This window comes from Sipha flava, unplaced genomic scaffold (assembly GCF_003268045.1).
Source record: "Sipha flava isolate LNK unplaced genomic scaffold, YSA_version1 80_pilon_pilon, whole genome shotgun sequence".
In the NCBI taxonomy this organism is placed as follows: domain Eukaryota; kingdom Metazoa; phylum Arthropoda; class Insecta; order Hemiptera; family Aphididae; genus Sipha; species Sipha flava.
In genome coordinates, this window is record NW_020273622.1 from 1,039,342 (window position 1) to 1,063,115 (window position 23,774).

A 23,774-nucleotide genomic window follows, 5' to 3' on the forward strand; every position below is an offset into this window, starting at 1 on the left:
ATTATGAATAATTTATTATTATTATTATTATTGTTTAATATTATAATATATAAATGTGCATAATAATTTAAAATGTTTAATGAATCATTTGTTATTTTATAGTTTTATTATGGTTTAATAAATAAAAAAATATTTTTTTAGCAATTTTAACTAAAACATTAAATTTTAGATTAAAACTACTACTACACCGTTTCCAAAAGAACATCGAAGTACGTTATTGGGTAAACAAGGACTTAATCTTAAGAATATTGAAAAACGTACAGGAGCACGTCTTCAAATACCGTGTATGAAAAATTCGGCTGACATAATTTATATAACTGGAACAAAGGATTCCACGAAAAAAGTAGTTCAAGTATGTACCAAAAATATGTTTTAATGAATCGGAATTAAAGTTTAACACATTAAAATAAATTAATTTTCGAATAGAATGACTAGAATGAATAGGTTGGAGAAAAATTGACAAAATAGATAATGCCTATTTTTAAAGTGGTTAATTGTGACCGTACTAGTTTATTTATTTTATTAATTAAATTAAAATTAAATCTTTTAATAAATATTTAAAAATTTCACGATTTCTAAATTAAAATGCCGATAATTTTTATTATACTTTTATAGTAAAAATAAATTAATGAGGATTTTAATATTGAATTTTGATATAACTCTATACAAATACAATGAACTTTTAATTTTAATATTACTTATAGGCTTAAAAGTTTTTAAAAGATTTCTGATACGTTTTTTTTTAGAAAAAAATTTACAAGTATTATGTATTAACGAAATCGGGTATTTTAATAAATTTCTATCAAATAGTTTCTTTCGTAATGTTTTAATAATTAAAATTTTTTTTAGGAATTGGAGGAAATTATAATTAAGTTGAAAAGTAAAACTGAAAAAGAAATAAAAATTGATCAACGTCACCACGGAGCGATTATTGGATTCAATGGTGAAAAAGTTCGAGAACTTCAGAAAATATTTAATGTTAAAATTATATTCCCCAGTCCAGGTAATTAATAGTATTAATAGTATTAATATGTTTGTATTTTTTGTATTTTGAGAGTTAATAAATAATATTTGGTTCGATATTTTAGTTGTGGCTAGAAATAATTTAGTTAAAATACAAGGTTTGAACGATGATGTAAATAAAGCATTTAAATCATTAGCTGAATTGGCCGAAGTATTGGATGAAATCAACTATGTGTTGGAAATTCCTATTTTTAAACAATTTCACAAACTTAGTGCTGGAAAAAGAGCAATATTTATTAAAAAGGTAATTATTATTTATTAACTTTTGTGATTCGACCTTTAGAAATATTGTTATTTACATAATTTAATATTCTAGATTAGAGAAGAGACTGATACGAGAATTTTTTTACCACGCGAAGGAGACAATAAGGATGTTATTAAAGTCATGGGAAATAAAAGAAAAGTTTTAATCGCTTATGATATGATTAAAGAAATACAAAATGAAATTGTTGGTTTTTTATAAAAATTATTTATTTTTCAATTTTATTTTTAATTTATCAATCATGTATTTTTAGGGAGACATAATAACAAAGGAAATGGTGTTGGGAAATGTTAAAGTTAGAAATGCCATTGTAAATCTTGGGAATAAATTCATTCAATCTATAAAAGAAGATTGTGGTGGTAATGTGACATTGAATTTACCAACTGTTAAAGGAGATAATGTAAGAATATACTTATTTATTAAACTTATAAATTAAAATGACAATTTAACCAATTGTATAAGTTATTATATGCGTAATATACTCTCAGACATCGATTCGACCCTGGCCTCTGGCAGTTTTTCTCTTTGAGCAGGAGACGATTGTCTCAAGAAAAGAAACTGCTTTCCCTCCCTAATACAACAATAAGTAAATTTTCAAGAAAATTTTCCAAATGCTAAAATTTATAAAAAAAATAATAAATAGTTATTTTAAATCTAAAATTTAATTCATAGACTATAGTTATCAAAGGACCTGAAGATGATGTTAAAAATGTTATTACACAAATTCAGACAATGGTTGATAAAGTTCATAATTATGTGTATGATTTAAAAGTAAATCCGAAGTTTCACAAATATTTAATTGGAACAAATGGAGTCAATGTTAAAAAGGTATATTGTTAAAATTATTTAGTATAAACGTACAATGTGTTAATTTATGATTTTATACTTGGATTTCAGATCAGATATTTAACGAATACAAGAATAATTTTCCCGCCTGAAACTGATTCCACTAATGAAAATATAACTATTGTTGGTAAAAAAGAGAATGTTAATAAAGCAAAAGCAAAATTTGAAGTTATGATAACCGATATTGATAATGTCATCGAAGAACATGTAGAAATCAAAGAAAAATATCATGGCACTTTAATGGTCAATCAAAAAGAATGTTTACACAAAAGCTTGCGTTAACTACGACCAATTGTTTGTTTTGATTTTTGGTAGAAATAAATAATAAAAACATTTTTTTTTTCAAAATCTCATCAACGTCTTTTATTGTTAGTTTAGTCAAAATAATTAAACTAATAAATTGAAATGTAATTATAATGAAATAAAATATATTAAATACGATAAATTTAATATAAAAATTACTATATTAACAAACTTATTGTCAATTGTTGATTATGTTTTTTTAGTATTTTGGGTTTGACCCCCTTCATTTTAAAATCCTGGCTACGCTACTGAAAGATAATATTTTTTATTACATAAAGTGAACTAAACTATAGTCATAAATATTTTTATTCCTCATTAATTGATGTAAAAAAATAAAGGAGGATTATTAAAGAGTTCTAATAGTGTTTTTAAATTATATAAATACATTGGGAATTTGTTAATCAAACTGACCTGCTATTTTATTTCTATCTGGTTTATCTGTAAAAATAATAATCTCAGCCAAAAATAATTGTTATAATTTCAATATTCTACAAAATATGATGTGTTCCAATAATTTTTTTTTACAAAATCTTAGATTGTTTAGTAATAGGTAATAGTAATCTGTAAAAATATTTATAAATACAATTACATCATGTTGCTAATGCAAAAACTTCAAATATTGTTAATAAACGACATTATACTACTTTCGAGGAAATATAATTATTTATAAATATTATTTTGTAAACAAAGTTTTTTTTCAGAAAATGTTGTGAATTAAGTTTATCAGGTTAAATTTTTTATTTATACAAGTATAATATGTATTCATATTACAGATGAGCACAATAGTAATAAAGAACATTGTAAGATAATTATATTCATGAAGGAGAATAAAAAACTATAAAATTATGATTTTGAGTTATAGATTTTTCCATAAACTCCAAATATTTTTAAAAACTTGTTTGAATTTTTAACTGTTTTTAAATTTATAAAAATATAATTTAGAATAAAAAATATATTGCTTATATGAGAAGAAAAATTGCCCTAAATACCTGTTTGGACTTTTAAGTCCAGATCGTAAATGACTAACGGGACTCATAAGTCTCAGGACGAAAAAAGGATGAAGAACTACATTTTTATGTATTTTCAAAATTTTTCCATTTTTAACATAGAAAAACATAAGGAATTGGCCAAAAAAAAGTTTTAATTTTTTTCGTTTTTCTAGGTTTGGTCTAGAAAGGGTTAAACCAAGTTTAAACTTCGATAAGAGTTTAAACTACTATTGTAAAACATGCCCTTAATGTTTATATTGATGATACATTTTATTTACATAAAATTACAAAGAAAACGGAACCCGCTAGACTCTAACCTAGCGGCTATAGTAAGCTTGAAATACAACATTAGTTTTAATTAATAATTTTTTTTTTTATCTTGATAAAAATGATTATCTTTTATCTATTATTTAGATACATATTTAAGTGTTATCTATTTATCTCATCTTGATAAATTAGAAATCAATTATCCATCATCTTATCTAGATAGTTTATAAGTTAGATAACTTATATATTTATACATACAAAGATTTGTACAACACTGGAAATGTCAAATGAATAGCAAAACAATCAATGGACAAGCCTCGTACTGAAGGTACTCGTTCTGAATATAGAATAAGTCACTAACTAAGCCCAGTCACTTGAACGAAAACTAGTTTTTATTGTGCATGTGTCTCTTCCACCAGGAACATTGTAATATGCCGACGCGTTACGACACTGTTATACGTAATGAACTGTATTACCACACTATTTTCGTAACGACACGCTATAGCAGTGATTCTTATCCTTTTTTCATTCATGTCATCTTTAGCCACTAGAATTAAACACCGCGTCACCCTAACATCAAAATAATAAATAATCTTAACTGTGTATTTTAGAATAATTCTTGAAATAACAAAAACAATAAAAACAGAAGAAAACAGTAGAACACCTTCAATTTATTGAGATGCATTGTTCAATAAACATTGATATTATAAAGTTTATACTTAAAATTAAAAAAAAAAAGAGAAAATTTTTTAAAGATTTTTATACTTATTTGTTTTATTTGTATATAATAATACTACATATCTAACGACTGTAAAATAACTAACGACCCCGGTTAAGTCGATAAAAAAATCGATAATACATCGATTTTGCGTTAATAACAATACTGCACATATTCATTGGATCTAAATAATATAAAGATGTAAACTTAAAGGTATGCTATTTACATGACTGTTGTGGTAGTAATATGGTTTTATTAAAATTAATTTTTTTCTAATTTTTTTCCTTTTCCTGTGGAGATTTCGTGTCACCCCTACACTGTGTCCATGTCACCCCGGTTGAGAACCACTGCGCTATAGTTCTATTTTGGATAACAAGGTTTTTTTTTAATAATAATCTGTATACAAGGCGGCAGCTACTGATTTTGATAAATAACGACGGCGGTCGAACTATAGCAACGAATCATAGATTGTCTAGTTATCGACGGGTGTCCGACCGTTATCGGCTTCTCGGTAGATATGCGCCAGTTTGAGCGGGTGTTTACAGTTTCCACCAAAAACGAAAAATGTACGATTCCCGTTTCCGTCAAAAGCCATTTCCACCAAAAAAAAGTTTGGAAACCATTGGTTTTAATTTTTAAGCAATATTAAATATATGTTATGATATGTGTAAAAGACATTTGTAATGTATACACTGATAATCGCTGATAATAATGGTTAATAATAACGGTAGACTGTTCGATATACTGTATCATAGTTTATTTATAATCTTGGTTCAGTTCCTATTTGTCTAAGAGGAGACAGGTTGTCAAGATAAATGGCTTCTGTTCCAACCCAACTAGTGTTACTTCTGGTGTACCCCAAGGTGGACATCTATCTCCCGTTCTTTTTGCACTCTTTGTTAATGGCATCAAAGATGTGATACAGCACAGCGATCTTCTGTTGTTTGCTGATGATATAAAACTCTTTCTTCGTATTGACACCACTGATGATTGTAAACTCTTACAACATGATCTTGATGCTATTGCTCATTGGGCCTGGGGACTAGGCTTAGTATCCCTAAATGTCATACCATGACCTACACTCGTTCCAATGATCATGTCATATTTACCTTTACCATCAATGACATTACGCTAAAGCAGCCACGTGACTTTGTTATCGACCTTGGCATTACTTTTGATTGATCGCTTACTTTTCGTACTCATATTGAGAAAGTTATTCGGAGAAGAAAACTTCTCGGATTTGTAAAAATAATTTCGGCTGAATTTAAACTGTCAAGCTCTCTTAAGACGTTATATTGTTCTTTTGTTCGATCTGTGTTGGAGTATAGAGTAATTATTTGGGATACGTACACACTTGATGGTAGTAGTCAACTAGAAAGAGTTCAATGTAAATTTTTGAAATTTGCTGCTTTCGCATTACGCATTGAATGTCAACCTCACGAGTACCAACCTGTGTTACAGTGCCTCCATTTGTCTACCCTATGTGACAGGAGAAAACAGGCTAATCTTGCGTTCCTTACTAAACTTATAAATGGTAAAGTCGAATCCACTGCCCTCCTATATAAAACTTAATTTCAGAGTTCCAAGTTTTTACTCCAGATATTCCTTCCCTTTCCAAATTCCTTTTAGCCGCTGTAACTTTCTAAAATATCGTCCTATTTTCCGTATGACGAAACTAGCCAATGAGGACCCATTATTCCTGAGTGCTTGGCATTAGATTATTGTCTGTTCGCTATCTTAATATTTTATATTTGTATTTTTTTTTTTTTTTTTAATTTATGTAACATTATTTTAGTTATATGTTTACTATTCTATGTAATTGGGCACGTCCCGTTTTTTAATAAATAAATAAATAAATAATTCGCACATAATAATTATTTGACAAATGTTAAATTCTTATATTTCCATTCAGTTTCTGTTCTTTTTGTCACCAGAACACTTAAACGTTCTTATTTACTTACCGTTCTTAAAATGGAATTTGTTGTAAGTAAAAGAGGTAAAACAATGTTGATTTTTGATGGGTTTAAATATGTTTTTGATTATACGTCACAAATAAATGTAACTCGGTGGAGATGTTTTTTAAAATTTTTTAAAACTTGAAATATACTCGTATTATAATTTATATTTTTTGTGACATTTTTAAAAATTTAAAAATGACGATATGTGTTTTTTCAAAACTCTATCAAGACAATATTTGTCCTTATTAAATTCACAAATTAAATAGTTAAATAGAATGGACATATTATAATATGAAATTATGTAATACTTTAAAAACTCTAATATAACTGTACCTATATTCGACTAATATATTATTATTATCTACTTATATTAAAGTTTATAATGAAAGAATATGTAGCAATCGTACATGGTTCCCAAACGTCTTATCACAAAAATAAATTTTGATGGAAACGGTAATCATACCTTTTTTGTTTCTGATGATATAGGGCTGTGCGTAAATCAAGGAACCGGATTTTTAGCGGAAAAGGTACATGCCCGTTTGGGCACTCTTAATCTGAACAGACTATAGCTTCCAGATTCTTCGATATTCATTTGTCACTATAAAATCTTTTCCAAAATTTTCAATATAATACTATGTCGTTTGGAAAAATATAATATTATGATTTTAAAGATATATGATGGTATTTTATATGGTTCGGCCAATAGTGGGTTTCTGCAATCTACTCCTCGTCCTTAGTAGACAAAAACAAATCAATAGTGTTTACAAAATGCATTTTTAGTATATTTTCTATGATTTAATACCAGTAATAATTCAACTAAGCCTAATTTTTCATGAGAAATGTACACGTTCAAAACATTTAACAAAGTATAATGTATATCGGTACCTCTATGTGCGAACGTGGTGTTCCGTAAATAACAGCCAAGGAATGACTGGTATGATCTCTGTAGATTTCTGTACGACAAAATCAGCTCAACTTGTTTAACTCTATGTATTTACCATATATATAATTATTAATCATTCACTTTCAAACACATTTTTACTTGTAGGTTTGTGTAAATTATACGATAGCAATGTGTAAAATGGTAATTTTAGATTTGTCAATAAATGGTTATGCAAATTTGTATCACTGAACAAGTACTTAAAAATAGTTGTACTAAAATTACATTTTTATTTAAATTTTAAATTTTAAGTACACATAGTACTACTTACCACTATATTTGCTATTTATACATAATATTATAGCAGTCATCATTTGTCTCTATCTCGGACTGCCACTCTCCAATACTCAACTACTAGTAGTTCTTTGGTCTTCTTGGACCACGTCCATTAATATTTTCTTAGGTTATTTCAGCATTAAAATGGAAATTTCAAGATCAAGGACATAAAAGAGACTCAAATTTAATAAATTCAGTATTTAACTAATATTTTTTATTTATTTATTTTTTTTATTAAGAAAGACAATTTACAATCTGTACACAATAATTTCAATAAGCAAATTTGATAAAATAAAAAGAACAAAGTAATATGAATACCGTGTTGAGGAAGAAACCCAATGGTAATACCTCTTTTACTAATTTAATAGGTCTTTACACCATTTACGTTTTAGTCAGCGTGGTGGGTTTTTTTTGAGGGTAAGGGAAGACATGTTTTGATATTAATGTATTGCTATGCGCGTTTAAATTTTGGTGGAAACGTTTATACATTGTTTTGTCTAGTTCAATAGTAGTTATTATTTTTAAGTCGTTGTGCAAGATAAAGTTTGAATCATACCCGGGGGATTTGGTTACTAACCTTAGCGTAATTGATTGAAAAGCCTGAATTGGCCTGATGTTCAAGGGCTTTGCTGGACCCCAGATTGCTATTCCATAAGACCAGACTGGTCTTATGATTGACTTATATTTATTTATATTTATATATAGACTTATATATAATTTATATTTAAATTGTCTTATAGAAAATAAAATAGGCTAATTAATTTAAATAAAATTGTAAAAACAACATTTGAAGATAGATTAGAATTTGGTATAATGATAATCATCCAATCATCAAAATCAGAGAAAAAAATGTCAGTGCTATTATTTCGTTAAAAATTAACACATTAATCTTCTAAATAAAAAGTGAATGAAAATGAACAATTAATTATTTACAATATTTACGAGTTTCGATTTTATAAATATACACAGTACAGAAAAGGAAAAATACGAGTATTACGTCATAACTTATCGATCCATGGATAGGTATACTGTTGGGGTAAGAACAAATTTTACTGTGCCGTCGTCATGCTATGAAAATATTCATAGACAGTGGTAAGAACCAAGAATATGTAATACCAGTGCGTTTAATTACGTCCAAAATGATCCCAATAAATACGTACTTATGTAAATATTAGCGTGGATTGTTCTATCAATATAAGTAGGTGTTAATACGTAAGCACATATATCTGTTGTCTATACGTGTAATATTGTTGTAATATAATCAGTTAAATCATGCAGACATTAGGCTTCCCGAAGACATTATAAACTAACGTCGTAAACCGTACCGTAAATGCATTTTTAATTATTATCTGCGCATTGTAATACACGTAACATGTTGTTAGACATACTGCACCGTCACACGTATGCATTGTAATTTTATTTCCGTCGATGAAAAAAACAAAATACCAAAATAAGAATTCATATTTCGTTCTACGTGCGACGTAGTTGTGTCCATCGAGGAGACCCAATGAACAGCAATCTATTATGTTTTTCAAACGCAGAATTTACATCGTTTGGCCATTTCAAGATCGGCATCGGCAGTTTAAGTCTTCGGACCGACCAGCTGATCGTACGTACATAGACGAACACGATAAATAGTGCAATAGGTCATGTGCAATCGTATAGAACACAAGTATGCGACCCGGTAAAACTTTATAGAAGTTCGCGTAATGTGTGGAGGGTGAAAGGGCCAACGTTCCGGGTCAAGGGCACTACTACGACACGTCGGCACGTAGTCGTTTTGCATGACATAATCATTGCGTACGTCAGTAAAAATATTTTTAGGGGGCCGACGGATCGTTGCCGCCGGTCAGTAGCCATCGTTCGGTTTTTCGATCGTGCCCTTTTTCCATTGACCGTCGTTGCTAGTCGGTGAATAGTTTTCAGCGACGGCGTGAAAAAAATACTACCGACTCACTGATCGTTATTTCTCAAAAACTGCTGAACGCATGAACTTAGAAACATTTGGAATATTGGTTCGTCCAACACTAAACATGCAATTAGAAAGGATTTCAAATAAAAAATATCACGCATAGGTAGATTAATTAACAACAATAATTCACCGTCGACACGTATTGTTGTGCGTTTCCTACCATACTTTTTATCAGTCGACGTTTGTAAATATTAATTTTTCCGCGAAATTAATTCCATAAAAATTATTTTACCCATACCACACAGATAGGCGTCAGTTGTTTCTGCCTAAAAAATTGATTTTCGTTTCCGCCTAATTTATTTCTTTCTATTGGTCTAAATTAGAGTTTGAGAACCATTTAGAATTGTTCAGGAGCTATCACTATATATAAACATAGACAAATATTCCCGACAATCATATAGATTAATTATTGCATACTTTTTTTTAAAAATGTCATTTTTGAAATTGTTTTAAGTTTGTGTTCGTCTACTGTGTTTGTTGTATTACTCAATCGGTTTTTATAAATTTCATCTTATAATTTTTTGCATTCACAGTTACAATTGTTAATTTGAATTTATATTTTGTTTTGTTTTTAAAAATGTATCATGATACAGATTAAATCGATTTTCACTTTTTTGGTGGAAACGATGACCATACCACAGATATATAAACTAACAAGGTACCCGATTATTGTAAGTAATGAACAAAATATATGAAGACTGGTCATCATACGCCAAAAGTAAAAGCAAATACTCAAATGCTGCGATAAAAAATATGATAAATTGATAATTATTGTTAACCAGGTTAAGTTCATCTTCAAAGTAAATTGAATATTGGACATTAGTATCGTAGAAGTGTACAAGGAGTACATACCCTGTATGCAGTTGCATACCTTGAATACAGAGTTTTGTTTCTAAAATTACTAAAAATAAATAAAAAGCTTGACATATTTAATCTTAAAAATGTAAACTATACAGTTTTGTGTTACACAATCTTATGTAAATAAGTACTGTTATTGAAACTACTTTTATATTTGTTTAATAAAAGAAATTAAGGATATTTGTACATTTTTATTTTTTGCAATGTCATAATTTTAACAAATCTAATAGGAATTTCATCTATTATTGTTAATATTGGTAGCACATTTAGCAAATAGTGAACAGACATCATTGATAAAACAGAGTCGGCTATCTAGTTAGTTTATATATCCGTAACACCATATTGAGTATTCGTATTATAACAACTATTCTTACGGGCTGTATTACGGGGAAAAGGGTCGTATTTGAGAGGATGGTTAGGGGAGCAAATAGCCCTTCTAAAATATTTAAGGGGGCGGCAAAATTTTTAACGGTGATTCTAAATAAAAACAAGTCGATTTTTTCGCATCCTCAATTGAAAGTTATTTATAAACGATAAATAAACAAAATTATATGAAAAATAAATCTATTATTGAAAAATTATTAGTTATTCAGTAACGTATAAAATGTTTGTCTGTTTAAGAGTACATTTTCATTTTACATGGTATTTTATTTAGATATAGGTGTTGGTTTAATCTTGATTTGTATGTGGATGGGATATTCAGGCCGAAGGATAGGAGTAATATATGACTGCGAATGGCACGATTGCGAACGTTTTTGCTTGCCATTTTTCGTGCGGCGTTGTCAGATTTGGTGTTAGGCCCGGTGCACACACCATAGCAGCGCGGTAGCGTTGTAGCGCAGCGGCGGTGCCGTGGTACCACATTAAAATTAGTTCATGATTAGAACATGATAAAACGTACACACCGCCCCACCACTGCACTGTTTTGGACTGCTTTGGCGCGCTTTTTTTTCGTTATCGCAACCCACCGCTATTGAGTTAACGAATTTAATATTATATGTTCAGATTCTGTTTTATTTTCAAATAATCAAATAAGATTAACCACAGCGGTTTTCTTACATTACGCCGGGCGATAAGATAGATATGATGTGGAATAGATACTTGCGCATTTAATTATAATATTATTCTTACATTTATATTAATTTGATGGAGGAAAACCAACTCGATTCGTGTGGACATGCAGTATTGTTCAGAACCAGGGCTCGGAAGTTCTAGCAAATGCATATTTTTCTTGGTCCATCCTTGAACATCCAAAGTAAAATACAAATATGTTTCAAACTACTCGGATATCATGCACAAATGTTAATTTTGCTATTTTTTATTTGCATATTTACGGGTTTTATTGCTATTTCGCTAATTTTAATATTTATATTTTTAATATTTTTTTATTAATTTTTTTTAATTTATTATTTTTTAATATTTTAATATTATGGAACTTTTTTTTGGGTATATTTTCACATAATACAGGAAATAATCACATCTTGTTGTCACCGGGCGACAGATTCTTAAAATACAGCTCTGAGGAGTTAGAAATGAATTTTCTACCAAAAATATATTTGATTCCACGTTGACCATTGTTTTTAATTCAAACGGCTTTGGTTTTCCGTCAAGGTCCGTTTTCCATGAAAATTAATGAAGTGCAAGGGCAGTTTTTGAAAGTGGTGATGGTTGATTTAAGGAATGACGGTTTCTTTGGAATCGACCGTAACTGTACGTAAAAATATCGTATACAAAGGGTGTTTAAAAAAAAAAAAAAACCCCTTAATATATTGACTGAGCGTAAAAAACTATTTTGCGCTCAACAATGTTACCCGTAATATTGTAGGCACGAAGAAAAAAATGAATACACGCGGGCAAAGCCGGGTGGTAATCCGACTGTAGTTACCTTTATAACCATTGTCGATGCGACGTCATCATCGTTTCTGTGTGACTTACTGCGCCGCCGCCGCCGCCTCCGCCGTGGTTTTCCGGTCGCCGCTTCGGCCGCCCGTCGTCCGCAGTTCAGTTGCTGCGGCGCGGCACACTTAGTCGGTCTCGCGTTCACGCCGTCACCACGCGAGTATCGGACACCGCAACATGAAGCAGCAGTTGGACACGGTTTTGGACTGCCGGTGTTTCGCCGGCCGACAGAAGGTCTACGAGCACGACAGGTGAGCGGTGTGAACGACACGTGTTTCGTATTTATCATTGGGGGCAGAGGACTTGTAGCTGTAAAAAAAAAAAAATCAAAAAAATATGCGAGCACTTATGAGCATTTAAAAACCTAAAAACATGCGCTTAACGTTTCTTTCCAGCGGTTTGATTTCGAAGTGTTCATAAAATTAATAGCGTTTAAAATACGTTAAAGCAATTACCTAATGTCAATATATACTTTGTACCTACCGTTGCCGGTGGAAAATATTTTTCTTAATTTTCTTAATCGAACGCATTCGGCTTACTGCGGCGACGATGTGGTATCGTGGACGGTTACCCATCTACTAATAAAATTAAATGCAGCTAATTGATATCGTTGTCTTATCGGCGATCCGCAAGCACTTCTAGGAAAAACGTGTGCCCCGAACAGTCGTCAACCACGTTGTACGAGAAAAATTAAAAAACGAATACGTTTTTTTTTTTTTACAAACATTTTTCGTCTGTTGTTTGGAACAGAAACGGTGGCGCGGAAAAAATTGATTCAAATCAAATATGTCGCAGAAAAAGAAAAAAAAAAACTCGAAATATGGTACATTTATACGAGAAATAAAATTTCAATACTAGTCTTTTCAAAGCACGAAACATTTGTTTCGTACACTGCCATTTCTGTGACCGCGCAAAACGAATATGCAAATGTTACAAGTCCTCCGCCGTATTTATCGTAATAATATTGTTATAATCGTGGAACGACGTTGTGCCCGACCCGCGACCCGCTGGTGCTACGAACATCGTCCGTCGACCCACGGACCATTGCTGCAGTTTTGCATCCCGGCCCGAACGGTCTACAATTCACGTAAATCTGTAAATACCGTTCGTGTTCCGTAACACCATGGCGATAGGTAATCGCCTACCGTTTCCGGGATTTTTTTTTTTTACGCAACACCCATCGATTCCGTAACGCTCACCCCGCCGTGCGCTAATTTCTATTTTATTTATTTTTTATTATTTTTATCATTTCGATGATAACACAATGTCTGCACGCGATTCACGCACTTTTGTCGTCGCACACCACCGAGGATCTGATTCGATTTTTAACGATTAATAACTAATTAACAAAATCATTTTGTTCTCGTGCGCGTGCCGTATTATCACCGTCAATCCGTGATAACGCGCGTACCTATTATATTAGTGCTGACCCCTGATAAATATTTTTTTATCTAGATAAAGATTAAGATTGATGTTTATTTAGATAAAGATTAATAATGAGTTCAACTGTATCAATCTTTATGAAATATAAAAGATAACCGTAATTCATCTATTTAAAAAGCAGATAAAATTTTTTAAAAACAAAAACAACGATTTTACAAAAAAAAAAAAAAATGTGTAGAACCTTTCAGACTACAGTGTACAAGGTGCTTATAATTATATATTTTGCTATCAATATTAGTTTAAATGGTAATTATGTTTCTAACATCTGTATAATACGAAAAAAATATTAACTAAACTCTAAACTTAGTCTTCAACTAAAAATTTCACTTTCTGTGAAAATATTTTCGATTGATAAGAAAATTGAGTTTCGCTGTTATCTTTTTTTTTTGTATAAAATCAACACTAGATGGCACCATATCAAAAAATATGTAGAGGAAGGATATTCTCACGGGGAAAATAGTGACATCACAATTATTTATATACATTTATTAGTTCTAACGTTATACACAAGATTATATTGTGTACATTGGGGCTAGACGTCATGATCTTGAGCCATGCATGCACCTCGTATGGAATGTAAGCATGGTTAATTGTTAGGTATTTCTTGGCATTTATAGTTGGAATTCATCATCAAAATCATTGAATTGGTTTTTACTAATAATAACTGTCGTATAATTTAATAATACATACATAGTTTTATTTTATTGTTGATAAAGTGTATAACGACAAGTATACTATGATCCATAAATAACTGTGATTATACGTTTTTTGTTGAATTTTCGTAAAAAAAAAAATACGTCACATCATCTTCGTGAAGAAGATATATTTTAAATTTCTTAGATGATGGTACAGTTTCAGATGTTCATCTTTCTGATGACGGAGGCGAATACGAACATAATTATGATAATTTTCAGCACGAACAGCTCGAGGCTATGCTCGTTTAATTCGATGATAACATATTCATTGTTGAAGATAATAAATATTTATATTATATATAAAATATTTTCAAGTTAGTTGTAGTTAAATTCTGTTGAAAGTATTTTTAGTATAATATATCCATTGAGTCCCAATGTCCACTATAGTGTATATACTTAAATCTCAGCTAAAACGATGTGAAAAAAAATAAAGGTGTTTTAGTAAATGTATTAGGAGTTTAAAAAAAAAGTTACGTTTTTTTTTTCAGATATTGTAAGTTCAGGTCTGAAATTGTCAATAAAAAAAAAACAAAAAAAAAATATCAGGCATTTGAAATATGTTTCAATTTTAAAGTGTTTTATGTGTTCAAAATAATAAATGTAGATATACATTTAATAATATATACTTATTTCGGAATCTTATTTAAGCGTTGAAGTTCTCCGTGGTAAGACCAACTGTACTGAAAAAACATTGCCAAACGGTAATTGGTGGTGGGTGGGCAATAGGTTTACCCATTTGACTCTAATAAAGCCTCACGATATTTTTAAATATATTAACAACTGACGAAAAGAAAACTGCTTTGCGTGGATCGAAGACTTTGTTTTCTAGAAGGATTCATTAGTTTACACCAAGAAACAGTAGATATCGACGACGATTATTGACAGTTATTTAAACAATAATTTATTGTTAATTATTATTCATTACTCAAAAAGCTATAACCGTCATTATTATACACGATTATTCTTGAAGCCCACAAATATGTAATATGTGTATCTGCGCTAAATAATAGCTACATTTTGTCAATATTCATTAGGATATAAACGTTCGTTGAAATTAAGGAAAACGTACTGGTCCTTTTCAATCATATTAATTTTTGCAACTACCCAGGCGTTACGCAATCGAAATCTCCAAGTCTCCGAAGCACATAAAATATCAGTTAAATATACATAAAAAAATATCTACACGACCAAAGTGTTCTTCTAAGATAGATAAATAGATAATTTTTATATTTCTATCATTATAAAATAATAGATAATTAAATTTTTATCTAGATAAGTCTCAACACTGATCATTGATATTACATACTTAATTATCAATAGATAAGTAAATACTAATTGGCAATTAGAAATCTCCGTTTTCAATTTGAACGTTTTATTCATTATATTTTTTACCAAAAATAATTGTTTACCAATAGAAAGATCTGGTGGATGTGCAGAAAACTATAATTTATATTTATACTTAATATTTAAAATTCTAATAATTCTAACTATTAGTGTTCTTTAAATAATATATTTCTATGATTCACATATTATATTGTATAGCACTTATCGATGTTAAATTGCTTTGATATACATAGTTATTGTGTTCTCCCCTTATATTAGTAAATTATAATATTAAATATAATTATTTTTACTGGCTTCCTATCTGAATATATTTTCATAATTTTTTTGTTCTTGTTATTGTTAATTCATTTTTAATTTAAGATTAATTATATTATGAAGAAGTATTTTTCTATGTAGTATTCAAATTCATATTTAAATTTTTTTTTTTCATACAGTAGTTAGTCCTAATTAAGTCTTATTTTTCAAGGACTTATCGATATTGAGGTTGCATGTTGCTTTTTTTATTTTTAATATTAATAAGTTTATTGCAACATCAAAAAATTTTAAACATCAAATAATTTTAGTCTTATCATATTTATGATTCATAGTTATTTTTTTTTTTTATTGACATTTTGTTAGTATACAATTAATCTCGACAGTTATGTGGACATGTTATATATGGTTATTTAAGTAGTCCATAGTTAAAAAATAACGAGGTAGTGGCGATAATGGCAGTAACAGATTGGGAGAATAATATCTGGCAAATATTGGTTGTGATGTTGAGAGTTAAAATTTAAAACTTGAAATTCTATGATAATTTTTATAAAAAAAAGAAATTAATTAATTTTTCCTTAATATCTTCTTAAAGCAATTTTAACGTTACATTTGAAAATGTTATTTGTTGACGTTTCTTTTAGAGTTGTGTATACTTATATATATATATATATATTTTTTACCGGTTTTAAAACCTTTACGTTTTATGAATGGAATCGTTTTTTTTTTTTTTTTTTTTAAATTAATACGTACAATTGTCATTGAATTCGGTTTTAAATAATAAATAATTAAAAATGAATACTAGAACACTGATTAGCCTCGAGATGATCAAAAGGTCTATTGTTGATTTCTGATTTATTAAGATTTTTTTTTTCAATATATTTTCAATCATAGTTTTAAAAATTCGATATTTAAAAGTATAAGTTATACTAAAATAAAAATGCAAAATAAATGCGATGTTCATTATTTACGTTAACACGGTAATAAATATGTAATTCAAAGTATTATATAGTTTGATGGTATACTGAAAGTGAATGTCTAATACAATTCATAGCTAAGCGTTATATCATGTATGGTTATGTGTAAAAATGTTTACCGATAGCGATTAGATTCAGCAGATGCTAAATTTAGAAAGTATATATTATATATACACTACTCCATACACCTATTGTATATTAGCATTTCATTACTTTTTCATGATGTAATTATCTGTGTTCTATTCTGAATTGCTTTGTAAATATTTCAGTATACATTTAGTATCAATTAAGATTTTTAAGTACTTTCTACGAATAATGTATTTATGCGATTAATTTTAGATGTACATCCATTTATATTTCAATCAAGATTACTGTGGATATACTCTACCTAATACAAAACCTAAATAGGGTAACATAGTAATTAAATTTTTATTTTTTTAATTGTGATAAACTTTAAATATCATAGTATTATTGCTATTTACTCGTATATACCAAAAATTATTAATTTGTATTATTTATCACATTTTTATGTCATTTAACAGCAGTTTTAAGCTTACAAGCTTACAAATTAATTAAACAACTGAAATTTGTGTCAGAATTTATAATTACTATATTTCATTATTATTTTATGAAATCGAAATTTCAACAGATAACATTGGCAGTGTTATACAATTTCATACACAATAAATAATATTATTATTTCATAACCATGATTTTATTTGATTTAAATTATTCAGTATTGACTTGCACGTAACCAAGGCCGTAACTGGAAAAAAATGTCGGGAGGGAGGGGGGTCTAACATTATTATTTAATACAATTTATAGTTAATAAACTATATTCATCGCTTAAATGTTTCTACTTTTGAAAATTTCCGGGGAGGGGTTCGGACACCTGGACCCCCCAAGTTACGGCCTTGCATGTAACACTCCAACGAATAAATGTTCAGCCTCGAGTAGTATTGTATTTGTTATGTGTGGTCGGTTTCAAATTAAAAATCAGTTTATACTTTGTATTTTCCTAATAATTATATACTTTATTACTTTATTTTTTTTAAATCAACACACATTTTGTGACTATCCTTGTGAAAGAAAACGTTAAATTATTTAAATGATACACTAAAAAACCGTACCTTTAAATAAAATCTTCCTCTCGAGCACCCCTCAGATAAAAAAAAAAAATGAAAAATCGGGTAATGTGGTGACACTCAGTATAGTATTTGAAATAATTCTGTGAAAAAAAAAATGGAAAAATGTTAGATAGTGTTGTTACAAAATTAGAACATAATAAAGGCCTGTTCTTATATATATATATATATATATATATATATATATATATAAGGATTGCACTCTGAATATTGAAAGAAATTCTTAGTATGAAATTTTTTGTTTAATGAATTATTGCAGGCATGCACACAGATATAAAGCTGAGTGTTTTAAAACATATACCTATAAATCTTAAAATTTTCCCAAATATATGCGCTTATTTTTATTTTGTTGAACGTAATTTACCTAATGGATTTAATAAAAAAAAAAAAAAAATTATTGAAAATAGATATTTAAAGATTGTTGCAAGTAGCATTTTTTCAAATTTAAAATTTTACAAAATTAATCGAACTTAAACTTATTTATTTATACATTTATTATTTTTATTTTATCTACTATATTTTATATATTATCCAAAGTGGGTAATATTAATATGCGATGTAATTCTGGTTAATAATGTGTGTAATGATTTATATAAATCTATACAATTATATATATATATATATATAAATCTCTTGGCTTTTTTTCAGTATAAATTTATCAATGACATTACTATTTAGAAAAATACAGGCGTATAATTGATTCGTTTAGGTATTAAAATACGTTAAAAACAGGGATCAGGGTGTGATTAAAAAAAAATAAAATTGGAGAAAATCCAAATATTTATTTTATAGAATTTCAAACTTACGTATCACGTGCTAACTCATTGAAGTATAACTTATTATAACTTTATTTATGTTAATATTTAGAATGTAAATAACATGCATTTTTTTTTTTTTTTTTTTTTTAGTTAAATTTAAATCTATTAGATTACTGGGCCTCACTGAGACATAATCGTGTGGAGGCCCAAGGTTATCTACTATACATTACATATTTACATACAAATTATAATTAACAGACATCTACAAAATTTGTGTTTGAAATTAATAATCTAATTGTACAAAAGAAGTAAAAACAAAAACAGATAATGTATGTTATAGGTAGATTGGTACAAATTAATTCATGACGAAAATAATACTAATATTATAAATACTATAAATATATACATGGAAGCAATAGGTAACATAAGATTTTGAATGATAATATGTGTGTGAACAGAGTGGCATATTTTTAGTCATATTTAGTGACGTTACATTCATACATTAGCCAGTGTGTGATATGTTTCTTAAATAATGGCAATGGTAAGTTCGCTAAATAAGTTGGCATTGAATTGATAATCTGGGTCCCTATGAAGTCAAATACCATTCGACAGCCGGTTTTTTTTTTTTTTTGTTTGAGATATTTTGACATTTTTACTGATTTTTTTTGGACTTAAAATTAAGTGTAATGTAGACCAAGTCAGAGTGACATTTGGTATTAATAAGTATTTCACGAAATTTAAAGGATTTAATATAAATGCTATAATTAATGAATATAGTTTAAATAATAATAAATGTAAATACCTATGAAGAATTAAAATTTAGTTTTTATTACGTAATTTTTATTTAAATATTATTATATTTATTATTTTTAACATGACTTGGTAATAACCAGAATAAGGAATATTATAAAAAATCAATTTATAAAGTCAAATAATTAACTTATAAAAATAATGTTTTAGGCAACAGAGTTTTTTCCAATGTTTTTACTTTCAGTTTTTAAATCAATAATTTATTTAAAAAATATTATTATAGATATTTGTAAATAAATAGTGAAACTTATTACATTTTCAACATTTTATTTTATTTTTAGTAACGTATTAAATTTCCGTATGCGGTTTGGTGTGTACATACCAGATAATTTGGAAGGACCTGCTCCGGTTTTATACCATTTAAGTGGTATGTCCTGTTCCGAACAAACTTTTATACAAAGATCAGGGTTTCAACGTTGGGCAGCACATTACGGAATAATCGTTGTATCACCAGATGTCTGTCCTAGTAATAATTTAATCAATGTTATAACTACAGTATTGTATTCAAAATGTAATTGGGTTTCTAGGAGTTACTTTTGCTGCTGAAAAAAACGAAATTGAAGCTAAAGGTCTCTCATTCTACGTAAATGCTGTGAAAAAACCATGGAACAGGAATTACCAAATGTATTCATATATAAACGAAGAGTTACCCAATATTATTCAAGAACATTTTAATATTAACAAAGAACGACAGTCCATTATGGGTCATAGGTATATATGCAATATCTCAAACTAAATTTGGAAAAAATAACAAATTAATAGAGTTACAATTGTAACTCAATATTTTAATATTCAATTTTTCCTTCTTAATATTTTAAAATTAATATTTAATAAGAATATTTGACCAATTATTAATCCATCTCGTACTATAAATATCAAAATACTGTGTATTTTTTTCATATAACTATATACAATTTAAATAACTAAAATTATAACAGAATATTATTTTTAGTATGGGAGGTCATGGTGCGTTAATAAGTGCACTAAAAAATCCAGGCAAGTATCGTTCAGTGTCACTTTTTGCTCCTGTCTGTAATCCTTCTCAAACACCTAAAATACTAGAAGTATTTAAATTTTACTTTGGAGATGATATGAAAACAATTGAAGAATGGGATGCTACGTGCTTAGTAGCCAAATATAAAGGACCTGAGTTAAACATCCTTATACACCAGGTAATAATAGTTGTATAAAAGTATTGTCGTAATTAGTTTTCAATTTTCAATTTGGGTTTTAGAATTATTAATATATTTGCAATGTCCATTTTTGTATGTTTTTTTTAGGGAACCAATGATCAATACAAAAGTGACTTAAAATTGGAGAACTTGATTAACGCTTGTGAAAAAGCAGGGGTTTCTGTTTCGGTAAATACCCCAGAAGGATATGACCATGGACATTACTTCATTTCGAGTTTTGTAGAACAACATTTTCATCACCACTCTCAGTTTTTGTGTGATTCTTGATTATTTATTAAATCTGTTATATTTTTAATTAGTATTATGTAATAACTGGTGTATTAAAGATTTATATGTTACCCAAATAAACTTATCGAGATGTTTTATTGTAAGTTGTATCAAATTTAGTGTATATTTATAATATATACTAATTAGTTTATAGGTTGCAAACTAATGTGCAAAAAAACTGTTCTCTTGCAATGTTAAAAAAGTCTGTAAATTCTTTTTAGTTCTATGAAATTTGTTTTAAGGTTTTTTTTATTTGTTAAAGAAGGAATATTTGAAGTAAAATAGTTAACAAATATTATTATTTACAATTTATTGATACAATTATATTTAAATTATGACTATTAAGTTGTTCTTTAAAAATTTTAGTATTATTTGCTTTGTAATATGATAATAATAATATTAAAAATATTATGGAAAATAGACTTTATCAAGTAAGAACATTAAATGTTTTATCTGAAATCCTTGGAGTTATTATAAGATTAAAGCAATGTGATGGGATATCCCCAAATTTTCAGTATTGTACTATAGAAAATAATTAGAAAAATACGAGAATCGTTGAACGAAGAAATTTATATTGATTTGGTTAATATTGAAGTATTAGGCTTATGCGGATGACCTAAACTTTATAGAATTATAGGGAAAGACATAAAAAGCCTATTAAGGAAGACAGAAAGTCTAATTAGGAATGATACTGGACCTGAAAATGAATAACGAAAAAACAAAAGTTATGGAAACTTTGGAAAGTGATACAAAGACACTTAAGATCAACAATTATACTTTTAAAACAATAGAAACTTTTAAACAGCTAGGAGTAAATTTAAATTAAAAAGGATATTTATTTACAGAAAGAGGAAAGAACATACCTACTGTTCCTTATTATATTTAAATTTAATTATATACAGCAGTAATGAGAATAACATTGACTTAAGGATGCGACATTTAGACATATAACAAAAAAAAAAAATATGGAACAAAAATTAATTATTTTCCAGAACAAGATTTTGAGGAAAATATGTGGACCTATTTTTGATAGAAAAAGATCAATTGAGAATAAGATATAACAAACAGCCGAGAGAGGAGACTGGGGGTTCCATAGATAGCAAACTATTTAAAAAGCCAAAAGTTAAATTATATGGTCAATGTGTAGAAATAATACAGAAAGAATAAAGGTAATAATAAATTGGATTCCAGATGGTAAGAGACTAAGAGGCATTTGATGAACAAAATGAAAAAAATGCACGGAACAACTACGTATATTGGGAAGAAAAAATTCAAGAACGAGTCTTGGAAGAATACTGTACAGCCACAAAGGCTCTTAAAGAGCCGTAAAGTGAAACAAGAAGAAGAAACAGAAATGTATGTGTACTTTATAAATTACATGGCGTAATCAAAAACCATCAAGTTAAATAGAAGATAAGAAAAATATAAGTAAATATTATTTACTAAAATAACTCAAACTCAATATATTAATTAATGTATTAATCGGAGTTCATAATTCATATTCGTAAATTAAAAAAAAAATGTAAACACGTTGAATTTAGGCATATTTTGAATCTCAAAATTCAACATTTTAAAATTTATTAGGTTTATTGAGATGAATATTATAAATAATTATGTATTTGGCTAGGTATAGATATACATGTATTCTTTAATTATATTAATACCTAAGTTTAACAACATATTAAATAAAAAAAAAATATCTTACATGTTTATGTTTAGAGGAGTTAATTTATTGGAATTAATAAAAAATCTAACAATAGAATCTAAACAATGGTAATTATATTGTTCTAAAATATTTCAATACATGTTAGATTTATTAACAAAGTCGATTTATTATTTGACTGACAATTAAGACGCTGAATACTTGGTCAGAATTTGTAAATTTATTTAATATTATAGTGTTAAAATATTTGAGGAAGTCTTAACACATTGATTTGTTTAAAAGTCTTATTAGGCTAATAATCACGGAAAATATCGTTGCTATCATGACATAATGAAACATGTTAATGATTATTATTGTTAGGACATAAATTTCTTCAGAAACAACTGCCAAGTGTGCTATCCTATTGCTAACGTGTTATAAACGCGCACTGCATGCTGATATATAAAGCCACAATAGCCACAAAGTACACGTAAGTTTGTACTTACGTTGTCGTAATCTGTTATTTAATCAGAGATTTCACATGTTAATAATACATTTTCATAATATTTGTGTTCTGTACTGTTTTGTAAGTAGATGATAAATCATGAACACTTCAACATGGAGAATGCGGCGAAATGGTTGGACAATCTGTATACATTTAATAACTTTAAAATTTGATCGTTGGGCGTCGCCGACACGGCGTAGTAGCAGTAATAGTAAACCGAATGAATATCATAAACATAACTAAATTTTTTTACGAATGCATTTAGAGCATTAAACAATAAAATTAATAATTCATTGAGTGGCGATAAAAATAAAAATAAATGTACATCACCTTATGAAATTTTACTACATTAACTCAAAATTTCTATTCTCATCGAAAACGTCCGTATTGAATGACTTTCAATTTTATTTTATTAACATTATTCATCCGTGT

At 28.2% G+C, this 23,774-nt stretch overlaps 2 protein-coding genes across 2 annotated transcripts; both read left to right on the forward strand.

Annotated features, from left to right (window-relative positions):
* Nucleotides 1–940: 940 nt before the first annotated feature.
* Nucleotides 941–2,413, forward strand: LOC112693118 (vigilin-like). The gene is made up of 6 exons (XM_025568044.1): nucleotides 941–951; nucleotides 1,099–1,267; nucleotides 1,340–1,471; nucleotides 1,539–1,685; nucleotides 1,958–2,113; nucleotides 2,183–2,413. The coding sequence occupies exons 1-6, from the start codon at nucleotides 941–943 to the stop codon at nucleotides 2,411–2,413; spliced, it is 846 nt and encodes a 281-aa protein (XP_025423829.1).
* Nucleotides 2,414–12,396: 9,983 nt separating this feature from the next.
* LOC112693049 (S-formylglutathione hydrolase-like) lies at nucleotides 12,397–21,299 on the forward strand. Its single transcript, XM_025567934.1, has 5 exons — nucleotides 12,397–12,562; nucleotides 20,017–20,201; nucleotides 20,263–20,446; nucleotides 20,688–20,907; nucleotides 21,016–21,299. Exons 1-5 carry the CDS (start codon nucleotides 12,489–12,491, stop codon nucleotides 21,193–21,195), a joined length of 843 nt encoding a protein of 280 aa, XP_025423719.1. The 5' UTR covers nucleotides 12,397–12,488; the 3' UTR covers nucleotides 21,196–21,299.
* The last annotated feature ends 2,475 nt before the right edge of the window (nucleotides 21,300–23,774 follow it).

Excerpts from the sequence above, each read along its gene's own strand:
- LOC112693118 (XM_025568044.1), top strand. Across the intron at positions 1,472-1,538 it reads AAGAAATACAAAATGAAATT|GGAGACATAATAACAAAGGA; the intron begins GTTGGTTTTTTA and ends ATGTATTTTTAG. Across the intron at positions 1,686-1,957 it reads CAACTGTTAAAGGAGATAAT|ACTATAGTTATCAAAGGACC; the intron begins GTAAGAATATAC and ends TTTAATTCATAG.
- LOC112693049 (XM_025567934.1), top strand. The coding sequence starts at position 12,489 with ATGAAGCAGCAGTTGGACACGGTTTTGGACTGCCGGTGTTTCGCCGGC. Across the intron at positions 20,202-20,262 it reads ATCACCAGATGTCTGTCCTA|GAGTTACTTTTGCTGCTGAA; the intron begins GTAATAATTTAA and ends TTGGGTTTCTAG. Across the intron at positions 20,447-20,687 it reads CAGTCCATTATGGGTCATAG|TATGGGAGGTCATGGTGCGT; the intron begins GTATATATGCAA and ends TATTATTTTTAG.